This window comes from Arctopsyche grandis, chromosome 7 (assembly GCF_051622035.1).
Source record: "Arctopsyche grandis isolate Sample6627 chromosome 7, ASM5162203v2, whole genome shotgun sequence".
Classification (NCBI taxonomy): Eukaryota; Metazoa; Arthropoda; class Insecta; order Trichoptera; family Hydropsychidae; genus Arctopsyche; species Arctopsyche grandis.
The window spans coordinates 19,989,937-20,007,578 of record NC_135361.1 but is presented as its reverse complement, the minus strand read 5'-3'; the positions used below and the strand labels follow the sequence as shown (position 1 = coordinate 20,007,578).

The 17,642-nt window shown below is 32.8% G+C and overlaps 2 protein-coding genes across 2 annotated transcripts; both read left to right on the top strand.

Annotated features, from left to right (window-relative positions):
• The first annotated feature begins 867 nt into the window (after positions 1 to 867).
• On the top strand, positions 868 to 11,911 carry LOC143914245 (uncharacterized). Its single transcript, XM_077434397.1, has 5 exons — positions 868 to 936; positions 8,740 to 8,886; positions 10,315 to 10,497; positions 10,580 to 10,693; positions 10,771 to 11,911. The coding sequence occupies exons 2-5, from the start codon at positions 8,773 to 8,775 to the stop codon at positions 10,843 to 10,845; spliced, it is 486 nt and encodes a 161-aa protein (XP_077290523.1). The 5' UTR covers positions 868 to 936; positions 8,740 to 8,772; the 3' UTR covers positions 10,846 to 11,911.
• A 629-nt stretch (positions 11,912 to 12,540) lies between these two features.
• sing (MARVEL domain-containing protein sing) lies at positions 12,541 to 17,143 on the top strand. Its single transcript, XM_077434805.1, has 5 exons — positions 12,541 to 13,805; positions 13,874 to 14,056; positions 15,507 to 15,647; positions 15,725 to 15,983; positions 16,819 to 17,143. The coding sequence occupies exons 1-4, from the start codon at positions 13,668 to 13,670 to the stop codon at positions 15,800 to 15,802; spliced, it is 540 nt and encodes a 179-aa protein (XP_077290931.1). The 5' UTR covers positions 12,541 to 13,667; the 3' UTR covers positions 15,803 to 15,983; positions 16,819 to 17,143.
• The last annotated feature ends 499 nt before the right edge of the window (positions 17,144 to 17,642 follow it).

The window sequence follows — 17,642 nt, the reverse complement described above, 5'->3', positions numbered from 1 at the left end:
GGAATATTATATATGGCATGCATTTTTTCAAGTTAATATATATGGGTGTATTATAAATTATTTTTAGGGATTTATTTTGTATTACTTAGAGCTTGGAAAGGTTAGTATTCAAGGCGTTATTCCATACAGGTGAAGCATAGGTTAATAATGGTAATATGAGCGAGAGATATAATTTTATTTTATTTTGAGTTGATAAAGAACTATAGCGATTAAATATCTTCATCCTTTAAAATGCCAGCCTACTGAGAAAATCTCAATTTCCCATTTGACAAGCCCTCTGATCTTATTTCATGACTAATCTTTTATTTAGTGATTTAATTTAGAGAAATTTAAAATTTAATTTAGAATCAACATAACTTGATCCATTTTAAAATCATATTATTAAATATTTATTAAAAGAAAATATTCTTTTACTATGTAAATGCTTTAACAAAAGCAAAAACCACTAAAAATTTTTAACTCAGGAAGCAAATGTACATAAACATACTGACAATAACCGTTTATTTTCCTATGTACATATGTGTGGGTCTGAATCTGCTTAATCTTAGCTTATTTTATATATACGTATATATGTATAAGAATGCACATATGGTATATAAGCAAAATAATTGGTAATAAGTCGTTGATTATATTTTTTTAATTTAATTGAAACCTTACCCATAGTCTAGTAAAAATCAAATCACTGAATATATTTGATCAATTGCATTTACATAGCCATACATACATATGTACGTAAATTCAAGTTAATGTCTTATTTAAAGGGTTCACAATACTTTATTTTCTTAATCGTTTTTATGTATGTACATATATTTGTTTTGTGATAAATACACACATACATATTTATGTATACAGAGTTTGAGTCATGCTAAGCGTATCAGACGCAGCCAGTTGGTTGTGATACTTTGACCGGTTTGGTTGTGCTGTTCAATTTTTGAGGTAATTTTTTGGACCACCTGTTATATTGGAAAAGATTCACGTATAAAAGTGCACGTTCCACAAATAAAACATTAATCATTCCACAATTACGAAAGCGTCATTAATTTTTCATTAAGAAACGTCTTGCATTTGGGAAATTTTTCTACTAATAGCATTAATTTGTCTGATTTTTATTTGTTTCGGAATACATTTGAATTAAATTTTTATTATTATTGGCCTTAGGTTCTTAAACAGTTCAATTCGAATATATTTTCCACCGTTTTCCGGCTGGTAATTTTTTCAAGCACTTGCGTGAAAACTCACGCTTCTATTTTTATAAAGTGATCCATGTATTTCAGCGTTTTCTTGTTCGTGCAATTATTCTATACCTACAATATACACACAGTCGTTTAAAATGGACCAGTGCATTTATGTACCTGGGTGTATATATTTTTATTTTCTGAAATACAATATTAGTCACAGGCTATTTTAGACATTTGGGTCAATAAATGAGTTTTCCGTAATAATTTAACGTCCATAGGTGAAAAGTCACAGACGTCAGTTATATTTTTAGACCAATCTCGACATTACTTATCACTTTTATTCGACACTTTATATCGAGAAATTAGAGGACACTTTATATCGAGAAATTAGAGCACATTTCGGCCATTTTATATATTTTCTTATTCAGAAAGAGCGCATCCTTATTTTTTGGAAAAAATGTATTGGTGTTAACCTCAAAAAATATATATGTCACACTACATATTACATTTCACTAAATATATACATAAATATATGCTTTATTCTGCCAACGGTATGAATAAGAGGGGATAATGGCAGCTCAGTTCCAAATAGAGAAAGAGTGGGAAGTGGAAAATGACGTTCAGACGTCCGGCGCCACTCCTATTCTCACCCCATAGCACTACCCGTCATAACAAAGAGAAAGAAAGTCGGCAAAACAACCCCTATCGATTTTTCGAAACAGGGAAATTCTTTGCCATTTTCTCACTAATTAGAATCGTATCTTTGTTTCGAGTTGGGTAACAATATGTACACCATCAGAATTTTCCAAAATGAATCCACTTTTGGACTGATACTAGTAGTCAATATATATATATATATATATATATATATATATATATATATATATATATATATATATATATATATATATATATATATATATATATATATATATATATATATATATATATATATATATATATATATATATATATATATATATATATATATATATATATATATATATATATATATATATATATATATATATATATATATATATATATATATATATATATATATATATATATATATATATATATATATATATATATATATATATATATATGCATGCAATTAGATGGGACATGCCACACCCATCAACTTGTTTGTCGCACACTTTTCCATGCATTTTTTCGTGTCGCGCAACTAGTCGGCCGACAAAGTTGCACGGTGCATACATATATATATATATATATATATATATATATATATATATATATATATATATATATATATATATATATATATATATATATATATATATATATATATATATATATATATATATATATATATATGTATGCACCGTGCAACTTTGTCGGCCGACTAGTTGCGCGACACGAAAAAATGCATGGAAAAGTGTGCGACAAACAAGTTGATGGGTGTGGCATGTCCCATCTAATTGCATGCATTGGTCTGGTCGCCCTCAACCAAGTCGCTCGCAAGTTGCACGGTGCGGCCCGGCCCTAGGCGTGGTAATGGACACATTAAAAAAACCTACATACATACATACATACATGGATAAAAGGGTGTGATTTTGTATTGAATTTTCCTTTAAGAATGCGATTAATTGAGTTCATAATGGGTTCATCCATACAAGAATTTATTTACAGAATAACATCCGATTGGATTTTCTAATCATATATGTATAAAATATCGCCATTCTGTGTGATTGTGTGTGTGTGTGTATCTTCGATAACGCTCACCGTACTATAATAGTTATTTCGATTCGACATACATACATATGTACGTCACAGCTAAAGCACTGCCAAAAAAACGTACGAATATTTTATTTTTATTGTTACAATCAATATACACTCGTCATTACAGATCGCTCCAATGCGACGAGTGTACGATAACGGTCAGAAATACAATAATACATATATATACAATCAGAATACATAGCATATAAAAATTAATCAGTACAGAAATAATAATCATATTGACATATGTACATATATGGATTATTTTTAGATTTTTGTGTACAATTATTATTACAATTTTTATACATATAATAAACACGAAATTATAGAGATTTCTATAGAGATATCTATAGATTTAAGATTAGTGTGCATATTTTTTACAAATTATACACACAGATTTTTGTGACAACAGGAAATGATCTAAGGGGCCGTTCAAGTATTACGTAAGCACTATAGGGGGGCGGGGGGTCTTTGCTTTGCTTATTTTTGATGACATGGGGGGTGGGGGGGTCGAGATGGTGATTACGTCAGCAGTAGTTATTTTTTTTTTACACATTGGCAACCCACACATTGTCTATGCTTGAAAACCAAACACATATTCGGGGATTCCCACAAATAATGAATATGCATATATGTATCAATGTTAACGTAAGCATGGGAGGGGGGGGGGGGGTAAGAGCTTTGCTTACTTTTGCTGACAAGGGGGAGGAGGGGGTTTGAACGGCCCCTAATACCAATTTTCAGGAACCGTTTCAACAATGATCAGATAAAATTGGCAAACTCTGATAGAGAAACGATCGATTTGGAGTCACAAAACCCCCAAACCTAACCAGCAGTTTGACGAGGACTCGAACCTTCGACCTCAGTGGTGCTAAGTATATACGCTACATATATTAAGCCAAACTGCTGGCTGAATATATGTAATAACTAAAGAAAAGTATATACTGTTTGCTACCAATGTTGCATCTAGGCGGCGCTATGTCTCTGAGAATTTATCGCCATCTATTAAAAATTTAATTAATTAATTAATTTTTCTATTGGTGTTTTATATTGTTTATACATATGTAGTTAAGTAGGTAGTTTTTACCATTTTTTTTCACATTAAACAATTAAATTAAATATATTTAAAAAAACTTCAACCGCGTGCTGACACATTTATTTTGATTTTTTATCATTTAATAACTTAATATGCTATAACCCATGCGAGGATATTTCATCGGGCACAACACTAGTTATTACATACATATATAAAGCTCTTGAATTTCTGCGATTTTATTTTATTTTGGAAAACCTTCTATTGTATTTTATTTATTCTTTTGTTTGCGTGGGTGTGCCATTAGGTTGAGACAATTTAAAAATATGTTTGTTTATTTTACAATTCAAAACAAAAAAAATTGACTGCGAGAATGAGAATATCGGAATGTACATTGTATGTATATATTCGTACGTATCATCATCATCATCATTTACAGCCATTCGCCATCCACTGCTGGATGAAGGCCTCTCCAACACGCTTCCACTCGTCTCTGTTTTGCGCAACACTCATCCATCTCATTCCGCACATTTTCCTAATTTCGTTCACCCATCTTCCTTGCGGTCTTCCTTTTACTCTTTTGCCTTCTCTCGGGTACCATTCAAGCACTTCTTTTGTCCACCTTTCGTCCATCCTCCTAGCTACGTGACCCGCCCATTGCCATTTCAATCTCTTCACTCTATCCACTATGTCCACTACCCTTGTCATATTTCTCACCCACGTGTTCCGCTTCCTGTCTTTCCTCGTTATGCCAAGCATACAGCGTTCCATACTTCTTTGAGTGCATTGGATTTTATTTTGCATCTTGGCGTTCAGTGTCCAAGTTTCACATCCATACGTCATCACTGGCAAAACGCATTGATCAAAGATCCTTTTCTTCAGGCAGAGTGGCATTTTTGATTTAAAAACAGCATTCATCCGTCCAAATGCACTCCACCCTAATTTCATACGTCTCTTTATCTCTTCATTTTTACTACCAGACATGTCAATTATTTGACCTAAATATAAATAATTATTTACTACTTCTACTGGTTTATCATCTAAGGGGATGCTATCAGGCATGCAATAACTATTGAACATTAGTTTAGTCTTATCTACGTTAATTTTTAATCCTACTTTTCTACTTTCCCTGTCCAGCTGTGTTAGTCTGATAAGTAGGTCAGCTGAATCACGAGCTACTAAAACTATATCGTCTGCGAACCGAAGGTGACTCAAAAAGCGACCATTGATGCTTACTCCGGCTGTATCCCAATCCAATTTCCTGAAAACTCCCTCAAGCACCGCATTGAATAACTTGGGCGAGATTGTATCTCCTTGTCTTACTCCTTTTCCTATGCTAAATCTATCTGTACCTGAAAAAATTTTAACTGAAGCTGTGGCATTCTTATATATTGTAGCTAACAGTCCCACATAGGGTTCCGGCACTCCCTGTGTTTTTAGAGCGTTAAGTACTGCATTATGACTAACTGTATCGAAGGCTTTCTCATAATCGACGAAACCTAGGCACAGTGGCCGTTGATATTCGTTGGCGCGCTCGATTAGTTCGCCAACTACTTGGAGGTGGTCCATTGTGCTGAAATTTGCCCTAAACCCTGCCTGCTCTATAGGTTGGTTCTCGTCGAGGATATTCTTCAGCCTTTCTGTAATAACCTTCGTGAAGAGCTTGTAGACCGCTGAAAGTAGACTAATGGGTCGGTAGTTCTTGATATCGCTTTTGTCGCCTTTTTTGTGTATTAAAATGATAGTTGCGTTATTCCATCCTTCTGGTATAGCTTGGTTCTGGATGCATTTGCTGAAAAGCCTAGCTAAGATATTAATTAGGGGGGGGCCGCCACATTTTAGTAAGTCGATGGGAATATTATCTTCCCCTGGGGTTTTACCATTCTTTGCAGTTTTTAGCGCGGCCTCTACTTCGCTAGGCAATACTGCAGGAACCCTTTGGCCGTGTGTCGATTCCAGAGTGGGGAATTGGCCGTTGTCGTTCTCGTATAGTTTTGCATAGAACGTGTAAACTCTGTCTATGATTTCTTCTCTATTCCTAATTATTACTCCGCTCTCTGATCTGATTGCGATCATTTGGTTTTTGCCTAAGAAAAGATCCTGTTTGCACTTTTTCAGGCTACGGTTATTCTTAATGGTATTTTCTATTAGCTTGCTGTTAAAATCCCTGACATCCCTGACTATTCTCTTCTTAATTTCCTTATTTACTAGATTGTATTCTTGCTTATTATTATCCCTATCTAAATTCCTTTTATGCTTAATTAGGTTTTTTGTTTCCGCTGAAATTTTGCTTAATTTAATCTGTTTCCTGAAACCATTCGTACGTATATACATACATATATGTGTAGCTAAAGATTGTTATTATGCATTTTCCTGAGAAAAGCGTTTCAATTTATACTGAATATTGACGGTTTGTTTGCAACTGTTCAACATACGCAGTGTTACTAATTTTGAAGCATTACTAAACACGTCGATTTGCATTTAAATAAAACTCCTATATGATAATTGTAATGTTTTACACGTTTCGTATATTATAGTTGACCGCGTGTTTCCTTTCTAAACCCGGATGTACATACATATGCTCTTTCCTTTGACGTTTTATCAGCGTTGAAAATCGCGCGTTGCATTTCAAATTTATCAAATTTTGTTGATTCCACAATTCCTATTGTATAGTATGCATTTGCATATGAAATGCAGCAGCAGACGCTGGACGCGATCATCTGGAGGCCCTTGCTCTACATTCATACATCTATTTTGATCCCCAATCTAAAAATTCCGTGATCCAATAGTCCAACCCACCATCTTAAAGAAGATATATGTATATGAACTGTTTAATAATTCACCAGCCCAAAGCTACAGCTTTTGAACATCCGATTAAACGATGGACTAAATTTTTAAAACGACACCACACCCAGCCTATGTAATTGATAAGGAATTCTCGCTAAGCCGTGATATCATCATCGACCTTGTCCTCATCTTCATATTAAATTCTTTACATATGAACAATTAATATATTATAACACGTACTCGCTGCAAAAGTTTGTCGTCGACTGCCGTTTTACATAAATACATATTTCCAAAACGTGCGATATGTCGGCGTAATGATGCAACTGGTAGTTTTTAGCCCAAGTCCATGATCGGACGGACGTGCATCACCTTGGAGTTTTCAGTCGGTACTCCAATTGCATCATCCTGCACTCGGCGTGGGTGGATGTATCATTGTCGAATGGTAGGGATTAATGACTTGCTTCTACAAACCATCCGACTAATGATTTCCATTCCCGAAATAATCTCAGATTATTTAAATTGTTTTTTTTTATTATTTTTAAATGCTCTTTATTATTACGAAATTATGTTCACAATACATCTTATATCTATTTTAATAGCTACTGATCTACTGATCATTTTCTATTTCACAATTTTATTTTATTTGGTTAGTAATCATAGTATTATATTATTCTAATGTTAATCTACAGCATAATAGGAAAAAGAGCTCAAAAACCTATTTACAATCCTTATAAATGCTCATAATACATCTAATACATACTATTAGTTAAAGACTCACTAAACTCGATGACCTAAATCAGATTGTGTTTAGGTAATCTGTGTATATACCTGAAGGGTATAGACATTTTGTTGTAATCACCGAGACTCTTCACAAGTGTGTTAGTATGGTTATTAGTGATTATGTCATATAATCCACTGGTTAGTTTGTTAGTAATGTCTGTAACGAACGGAATATTATATATGGCATGCAGTTTTTTCAAGTTAGTATATATGGGTGTATTATAAATTATTTTTAGGGATTTATTTTGTATAATGCATAACGTGAAATTGTTTAATGTTTTTGAAAAATATTGCTGATATGGTTTTGATTTTTTTTGCCTATTAGAGAAAACGCCCGCATGAAACTTTAACACTTTAGGAAACACTGTCGTATGTGATAAGACTGATAAGTAGAGGTAGGATAGTCACAGTGCTATCCATTGTTCGGCAAACCTTTAACAATGCATTTACAACCTTTGAACAATACACGGCCCCCTCAGGCTCCGGTGACTACTGATAAGCATAAGCTTGAGTAATACCTATGTTACAGTTTAAGTGTAACTTCCAATTGTAATATAATTTGACTCGGTCTCCGTGACGAGCCAGAATGTTAAATTACAGAAAACGCACATATCGGAAGGTAAAGATTGAAAATCGAAAGATCTTAAGTCGAAAGATAAAAAAACGGTGCATGGTAGACGGTACATGCTCACGTACATACTCACTTAATTTGCGTGAGCAGGATACAACAGGAACAAGAGGAACATGCTTTTCCTCCCGTATTCTGCGCGCGCACATTAATACGGGAGGAAAAGCCTGTTCCTCTTGTTCCTGTTGTTTCCTGCTCGCGCAAATTAAGTGAGTATATACCATTTACCATGCACCATTTTTTTTTTTTGATCTTTCGAATTAAGATCTCTCGATTTTCGATCTTTGCCTTCCGATATTTGCGTTTTCTGTAATTTAACATTCTGTCTCGTCACGGAGACCGGAATTTTACATGCGTTTTTTTATTAGTCAGTTTATTTTCTTTGACATGGTATTGATATTAACACGTATGTGTCCTCGTCATTGAAGTGTTTCGGATATGACGATTTCGCACTCTGTATTTCCAAAAAAATAAACTTATTAAACTTAAATAAAATGCGGTTTCGTATGAGCCATGACCCAAGCATTCGAGCATTTAGGCTCTTAGATTGAGATTTACCATGTAAATTGAATAATTTTCTGTTTCAGATTAAGTAGTAGATTACCTACATCAGCTTCACGATGTCGCACAGCGTGACGATAACAAGGACTACAACCACCACCAATACATCAGCCATCATTGTCAATACCGGTTATCTGAAAACGCTGCCTGGGCTACTCAAATTTGGACAGTTGGTTGGTATCGGAATGAATAGAGAGCATTTTATTAAACTTTGATAGATATCTTAATCCCCAACAGTGTAGTTTTTATCGCGATATGCAATTACAAAGTTTCAGTACGTCTAAATGTAGAATGTTTGTCACCAATGGCCGTGAATTTTATAGCTTTGGGATGAAATCACGTATTGTTGTTGATTGGAAAGTTACAAATATGTATATGTATGCATATAAATTATGGCTGGAAGCACGTAGGATGACCAAAAAAGGGCACGGCCCAGCGGCTGTCTGTGTTGTGGTCTCGCGTAATTTTCGCATCTGACCTCCATTTTGAGTGCACACAATTTGAAAAAAAATCGTTATAAATCCAAAAGCACGATCGCAATGACCCCATTCTAACTCGAACGATGATCGAATCCTTCCAAAATAATCGCACATGCGTGGCGTGGCGCGCGAAAGTATTCGGAGGTTTCGCAATTTTTAAAAATACATTAAAATCAGCTTACGTCAATACTGCTGTTTTTAACAATATTGATGTTTGACTAGCATCGAACGTTCATCACTTGAATAGCATTATTGTATTTGAGATGTATTTATTTTTGAAATATTTTGTATTAAAAAATGAGAAAAGTGACATCTATGAATATTTTTAATCTACTAACATAGTTTTAGAAAATTTTATATAGATGTCACTTTACACAACTACAAAATGCAGACATATTTTTTAAACCAATAAATGTATATATAATTAAAATTTCATTACATACAATATTTGTTACAATTTAATTTATTTTATATTTATTATAAAATTTTAAATAATAAAAATATAGCTTCAATTACATACTGGTTTTTTTCTTTGCCTGGAACCTAAACCTAGGCAATTTTTTCATTAAAATGCAAATAAAGAAATTTAATAAAACATGCAGAGAGATGTAATAAGAATAGAGGGGCCCTTACAAATAAATAATTGTTGTCAATTTTACGCGGTACGTCTCTATAAATACGCTACATCACACGGAATACAATCGGATCAATTTACTTATAAAAATGTATCCCATGTTGTTTATAGTGTGTTTTTGAATGTATTGTTCAATTTTCACCGATGCTTGCCCATCTTGCGAGTAATATAAACAAACAGAGAAGTTTTTATCGGACATACGTCGACCACCAAGCGTCAAATACGACTGATGCTAAAATTATTTAGATCTGTCCATGGACAGAATGTCACTTGACAACAAAAGAACACCTAAAGCCACTTCTATTAATATCACATTTCTCTGGAAACAGGTCTTGGATTCTGGATTTTGTTGAATTGAAAAGTGTATTAAAACAATAAAGTGTAAATGAGTGTATTGAAAATAATATAAATTTTATAAATAAAACAATGAAAAAACAAAACTAAATTACATTGCATTTATGATAATTGTAAATTATTTAAAATTTCAGATATTGGGTGCAGTGTGTGTCGGCATCGTTAGCTATTACATCAGTCATTATAATTATGCTAATCAAACGCCAGAACTCTTCTTCTTATTGATGAGTGTAACTTTCCTGATTGGAACTTTTTGTTTGTTAACTGCCTGTCTAATTTCATTGGCTACATCTTCCATAATAGCCAAAACGATATACGTTAGTAAAATTCATATATTTCTTAATTATTTTGAAATAATGTTGGAATTTGCTATTAAAATTGATATTATATCGATTATAGGAAGTCGTCTATCACCTTGTCGCATGCATTTTGTATTTCGCGGCTGCCTTAACTCTCCTCATTGAAATATCGCGCAGGAGACGATATGACCACGAAGCCTATATGGCTGCTGCCGTAAGTATTATACAGTATATTAATTTGAAGTGAAATAAAAATATAAGATTTGTAATACCTTTTTATTATAATTTCAGATAATTGGGCTAATTGTTGCTGTCTTATACCTGTTCAGTACAATTTTTGCAGTAAGGTCCTATCGAGGAATATAAAAGACATTCTGAGATTTTTTATGTCATTGCATTTAAATCATTACTTGTGTAAACCAATCATGTTTTTATAGTTTATTTTTCTTTTAAAATTATTTATTCGATCGAATTAGTTTTACTTTAAATTAATGTGTGCTAATTAAATTTTATGTTATGTATGCTATGGCGATATAATTAATACATGTAATTAGATTACGTATTAGTATAATGTATATTTATATTCCTACTATTATGATATAATATTTAAGACAGATTCATTTTCTAATGCAAATTAGACATAAGAATCCTAAAAAAATAATTAAAAAACATTAAATTATGTTTTTTTATCCATTTTATTTATAAAAAAATTACTCAGATTCATATATTTTATCAAATTCTTGACCATTAGCCCAAAGCAAAAATCACTGCCAAATGTATAAAATATGTGTATTTTTAATGGAAGTTATTCACAATGTGTCTTAATGTTATACTGTTGCATGTTATACATATATGTAAAAGTGTATGTATGATTATTTTAGATAAACCATACATGTCTACCACTAACGCTAAATGTGTATAAGTTTTTAATGTATAACGTTATAAGTGTAATACTTTGAATCTATGTACTTCTTTTATAAATGTTAACATACTATTGCTTTTAAAATACGTAGTCTAATTGATAAAGATATTAAATTAAACTAAGCATCAACTGAAAATAGACTGAATAACAGAGTGGAACTGATAAAAAGGTCATAACTACATATTTCCAGAAAATTTATAGCTTTTAAAAAGCCGCCTATACGAGTGCATATGTATTAAATGTATTATCCATCATCTAAATATTTTAAATGTGGCATTTAATAATAGTATGTATTTTTATTGTGACGTGTCAATAAACTATGAAAAAAATATATCACGCATTTTACATTTCATGTGAATTAAGACTTTTTACTAGCCTCTTTTTATTTTTTCATTCGCTAGAATCAACTGAGGTTTGGTCGAAATTTTGTATTATAACAATTTATCGATCCTTCAACTACATCATCATACTGTCGTTGAATATCTTCATAAATAAAATTTTACTTGCCAGAAATATGTTTTTGAATCATTGGTAATGTTGAAATTAGATATTGTTCACATTTTTCTTCTTCTCTCGACACCTCGCAGCTCGCAGTTTCTCGACACCCTTTTCCCCAGTAGCAGTCTTGATCTGTTCACTCCATCTTGTTGGAGATCGTCCTCTTCCTCTGCTTCCCTCAACGCTTCCCATAATGACCAATTTCTCCAGGCTGTCCTGGTCTCGCCTCGCGATGTATCCAGAGAACTTGAAGAAAACCTATCACCCACCATCAGCTCATTGTTGAAACAAGTTAAATATAATAGTAGTGTTGCGTAGGGGTGGGTGGAGGATCCAAGTAAAAGGCCAAAGTCGAGTCACAGCATTTATTGATGATTAAGGAGATACACACACTGGCAGTGCTCAGTGCTCAGAATGTCTTGATATCGCTCAAGTACCGCCTTATAAGGGGCAGGTCTCTCAGGACATCTTCGACGTCTGATTTGTTTACCTATTGTTATGGTCACGTACTCGGATATGAATTCCCACGACATTCGGTCCCACGGTACCATGGTAACGGTCACTTCTGAGAAGGGACCAAATAGCGGCCATTGTTTAGCCTACATTCACTTAGAGTCCAGATATAATCCTTGAAACCAATTATAACGGTCGCACAGTGTCAGGGATGCGCCTCGGCTTAATCCGATTGCACTTAACCGACGGCTCTTTACTAACCTCTTATTTTAGTATACGTAACAGCAGCATATTATGGAGGCGAAAGGTACGAAATTACGGTTTTATTGTAATTGTTGTAAACACGCTGTTTAATATGACGGGCGGGAAGGAAGTAAAGTAGTAGCCACCGACATGGTCGAGTCGGTCCCAACTGGCAGGATGATGCCCCAAACTTGACCATGTAGTACAATATTATTGGGTCTCAATGGGAGATATAGATTAGAATGTGCCACAATAGCGTATTAAATCACTCTGTAATGCCTTTGCAGTACATAAATATTAAAATAGCATAAAATATTGTTTTCAACCAAGCTGGATTTATGTGCTTTATGTAAGATATCTGATATGGTAACGATATATATTTCATATAAAGGAAAACATGTTACGAAATTGAATTCATCCATCCACAGAAAATTTATGTTCACATAATGGATTTTAAAAATCGCTGTTTTGTATATTACCCTTCTTTCTGGCACATATGAGTCTTTCAGAAGCCAAAATTAATAAGAAATTTTTGCTAAGCTTTGAATTTTGGGAGCGTAAAATATGTTACTACTGTAAAATATGTACCTACTGGAATGTATTTATTTATCCAACTTGAATTCAATATATAGCGTTTCGAGGGTAGGCACATTTGATACACTGCTTTACCCTAATGTGTTTTCATCATTCAATTTGGGCATTGTTAGTGGATTCCGCTTCTAAGAGATTCATACTCTACTTCAGGAAGTTGTTGATTTATATTTTAAACCTCGATAACCTTTCCAATGATAATATTTATGTACTGATGAGGAGCCCCCCCTGTTAACTCTATTTTTAACAGTGAAGAGGTGCGATGAACGCGACTTCTATTTTAGAACAGCACGCTCCACACTTCCAAACTGGAAGCCAGACGATCGTCACTAGTGTCCGATGTGTAAAATGCGAACAATTTTAATTATCGACTTCCTTCCGGTGTGACGATAACTAATTAAGGAACAACCAGCATCAGTACAATTCTGCTTCGGAGCAGTTGAACCAGTGTATCTGAAGTGTCCTGTAAAGTGTCATCACAATGGTCAGCAGAGGACCAACGGTGAGAATGGCATCGAGCGGAAATCAAGGTATTCGTTGTTGCTGCTGCTCCTGCTGCAATTGCCTCAATCTCACCTTCCTCACATCGAGAAATGGCCTCATAAAATTCGGTGAAGCGGTAAACATAACCACTGATGTTGCATACACTATGGTGTGCTTTGTGCTAATGTTCCATTGTTATTTCAGATTTTAGGTAGCCTATGTCAAAGTTTACTGATAGAATTTGGTATGTCTGAAGCGACAATTATGGGTGCTGCCTTTCATGGTTTTCTAACTACTGCTTCAGCATGCGTCCTCACCACATCAATACTCATAGCAAGCTATGTTTTTTCAGCAAAAAGTGAAAGCCTAGTGCGACAATCTATATTCGTGAGTGCTATTTTTTGTATGTATTTAATAATGTATATAACATGCGAGAGTGAATAAGGCTGAACTGGGCCACCAGGGAGCAAATACTTCCAGTTCAGGTATTAGACGAAAGTATGTACATATTAAAATTTCCTTCATAGTGTATCCTCAATTGTTTGGCCTAACGCTAATAAAGTAGGCCAAATTTCTATTCTTCTCAATGATATTACATTATATATGCATCTTTTTGATGGCCAATTCTTCCTGTAATGATATTCTAATAAGATAACTTACATAGAAAATAGTTACTAATACTAGTCCACACACATTTCAATTCTCATAACAAAGCACCATTAATGTATTTCAAATTTACTATCTGGTATATATAATATATAGTTGTTTTACCCGGCTTCGCTCCGTATTTGTAATATAAACAGCTAAAACATGGCGAATCTAATAGTAAATATTAATTTGTTTTTTTATTAAATTTATTTGAATCGAAAAAAATAGGTTGTGGCTATTTGCAGGTACTGTATCTGCGAATAATTGACTATTCGCAGGTACGGTGTCTGCGAATTATTGGCTATTTGCAGGTACTATATCTATATATAAAAAAATATAATATTCAACCAATTGCATTGTCATCATAGAAATTTTGTTTCTGTATCTGCGAATAATTGGCTATTTGCAGGTACTGTATCTGTGAATTATTTGCTATTTGCAGGTACTATATCTATATATAAAAAATATAATATTCTACCAATTGCATTGTCGTCATAGAAACTTTCTTTTGTTTACGAAGTTCCCAACCAAATATGCTTACATACATATATACATTCTTACATACTTACATACATACAAAGTCTCTTTCGAAATCATATATTAGATGTGGATAAAATCTCACAAATGACTCAAGATCGGAAAGTCTTATGCAAGTAATAAAAAGCATTACACTATTTAATTTATACATTTCACAATGCATTATTTATGCAGCTTGAAGAAGTTTATAAATAGTGATAAATTATTGTTATGAAAACATTGACAAATGGGGCGAAGAATTGAAATTGCGAATTTACGTCAAAAACTTGTTTATAATAAAATGGAATCATTAACCTTGTACAGAACAAATATCAATAAGTATTTTATAGACACGAAACATATGTACGAGTATGTATGTATATGTAAAAATATCACCAAATAGGAAAAACCTAGTTTGTATACAAAAGTTTCTTTTGACATAATATGTACATAGGTATAGACTTATTACTTTCGCCATTACAAAGCATCATTAAAATAATTTACCAATATGAGTAATCTCAAATTGCCACCATAATAAAGCAATTCAACCAATTAATATTATTGAGTCATTCACTAACCATAAACTACAATTATACACTTATTTATATACTTATTTTAAATAGAGTAAGATTGATTTCAATTTATAATTAAAAAGCTGTAAAAACTTTTACAGGAGTTTATGTTCAACTTGGTAGCTTGTCTATTGTATTTGAGTGCGTCTTCGTGTATGGCAGCTTCCGTTAACTTCTTCCTATATCCAAAATATGCATTGGTCAAAATGTATTCGGCTTATCCAGCTATGACTGCTGTATATGTAAGATTTTTTCTTTATTTTAATTGTCAAATACTCATAATAACGTTCAATGAAATATTGTTTTTTTTTATTTCCAGTACATTGGAGCAATAGTGGGCGTGTTGCACGGAGTGGATGCATATTTTGCCATGAGATACTATAAAGGAATTAGATAAATAGATTCAGTCCATTGTGTTGCATACGGGTCTAACCTCAGATGGGTAAAATTGTAATAGTAAAATAACAATTTACTAGAGGTTAAAATATTTTCTTGTGACTACCGTTGATAATAATTTATGAGCCTTTGCCCACAAGTTATAACACTTCAATTTTAAGAATGGTTATGGCTATTTGCAAGTACTACATATATCTGCGACAGGCGCAAAGCCTTCTGCGCATGCGTGTGAAAATTTCTTACATTTAATGTATGCTAGACTTGTTTAATCAATCGTTCATTATTTTAATCTTATATGTTTAATCAATCGTTCATTATTTTAATCTTATACATATTTAATCTTATATATATATATATATATATATATATATATATATATATATATATATATATATATATACAAATATACCAGGAAGGCTTAACAGGTAAACCCCAAATGCGCCTTCCTGGTCCACATAATTATTACATAGATACATACATGTAAATCTAAACAATATCTGACATCTATGGTCAGATATTACAAACATCGTATTAATACGATAAATAACGATGAATAACTTTCATGTAACAATACGAATTTTATATTCGATAAACAACCACAGAGACATCTATGGTGAGCAATATGGCGAAACCTAAGATATAACAATAACTAAAGGTTCGCAACAGAAAATTGGGAAGGAAACGCCAATTTTACAGGGATCGTTTCAATGAAAATCAGAAAAATTGGCAAATTCTGATAAGAAACGATCGACCTCGACAAACCAAGGTCTGGCCAACAGCGAGACTTGAATCGGGAATCGAACTCGTAACATCAAGAAGGAAATAATTCAACTTTCACCACTAGACCACGCTGCTGGTTAATGTTTAATCAATCGTTTATGTTTAATCAATCGTTTATACTGCGTCACTTTACGAGTTCGAACTTAGTTTTAAGAGGTTTAAAACAAAATTTTATCAGTGAACACGCTGACAGTGACAGTTCACGCGCATGCGCAAAAGGCTTTGAGCCTGTCGCAGATATAGTACCTGCACATAGCCAATAATTCGCAGATATAGTACCTGCAAATAGCCAATAATTTGCATATATAGTACCTGCAAATAGCCACAACCTTTAAGAATTGGACATCTATTTATTGATTGTTTACTAAAATCATGTGCCGAATGTGTATAGACTTTCTATAATGTATCACAAATGTGATACATAGCTAGGAAAAGTTCTCTTGTAATAAAATAACGAGTAAATGTGATATTTGTTTTTACAATATTAAACTTAAGTTTAATTTAGATTTTATACATTGAAAATGTATGTACAAACAATACGAATAAAATAATTTTTTTATGTATGTTTCATCTTTTATTGTTCTATATTTTTATGATTGCTTTCCCTGTATTGTGATTTTGATTGTATCTATTCTAAAAATTATAATTCAATTGAAAATTTTTATATACATACATACTTACGTCACATATGAACATTAGTGTGACATCTGTTTTTTACGTGCAAGCAAATGAAATTTTTACATATTTCCATATTCTTTTATGCATTTGCAAATTTATTTCAGATATTTGATATATGTACTAAATTCTCTTTTGTTTTAATTATTTTTGGAATTGAATTCGTATATATTTTGTATTCAATTCGCCGAACTAATTCGATAAATATTAAAGTAATATTCTGACGCTAGTCGAATATTACGCCAATTTGGCACCGAATTTCATAACTGCCGTTTCATTATTTATTTAAATTTACCGAATCCGTTAAGCCCCCATGTCACTTATCAACCAATTATCGATGCTTTCTTTATCATAATTTTCACGGCTTTGTTAATTTGATACGTATG

Bases quoted from the DNA above. Each gene is read 5' to 3' on its own strand.
- LOC143914245 (XM_077434397.1), top strand. From the start codon at position 8,773: ATGTCGCACAGCGTGACGATAACAAGGACTACAACCACCACCAATACA. The intron at 8,887-10,314 runs GTTGGTATCGGA...TTAAAATTTCAG, and splicing joins TACTCAAATTTGGACAGTTG to ATATTGGGTGCAGTGTGTGT. The intron at 10,694-10,770 runs GTAAGTATTATA...TTATAATTTCAG, and splicing joins AAGCCTATATGGCTGCTGCC to ATAATTGGGCTAATTGTTGC.
- sing (XM_077434805.1), top strand. From the start codon at position 13,668: ATGGTCAGCAGAGGACCAACGGTGAGAATGGCATCGAGCGGAAATCAA. The intron at 14,057-15,506 runs GTGAGTGCTATT...AAACTTTTACAG, and splicing joins TAGTGCGACAATCTATATTC to GAGTTTATGTTCAACTTGGT. The intron at 15,648-15,724 runs GTAAGATTTTTT...TTTTATTTCCAG, and splicing joins CAGCTATGACTGCTGTATAT to TACATTGGAGCAATAGTGGG.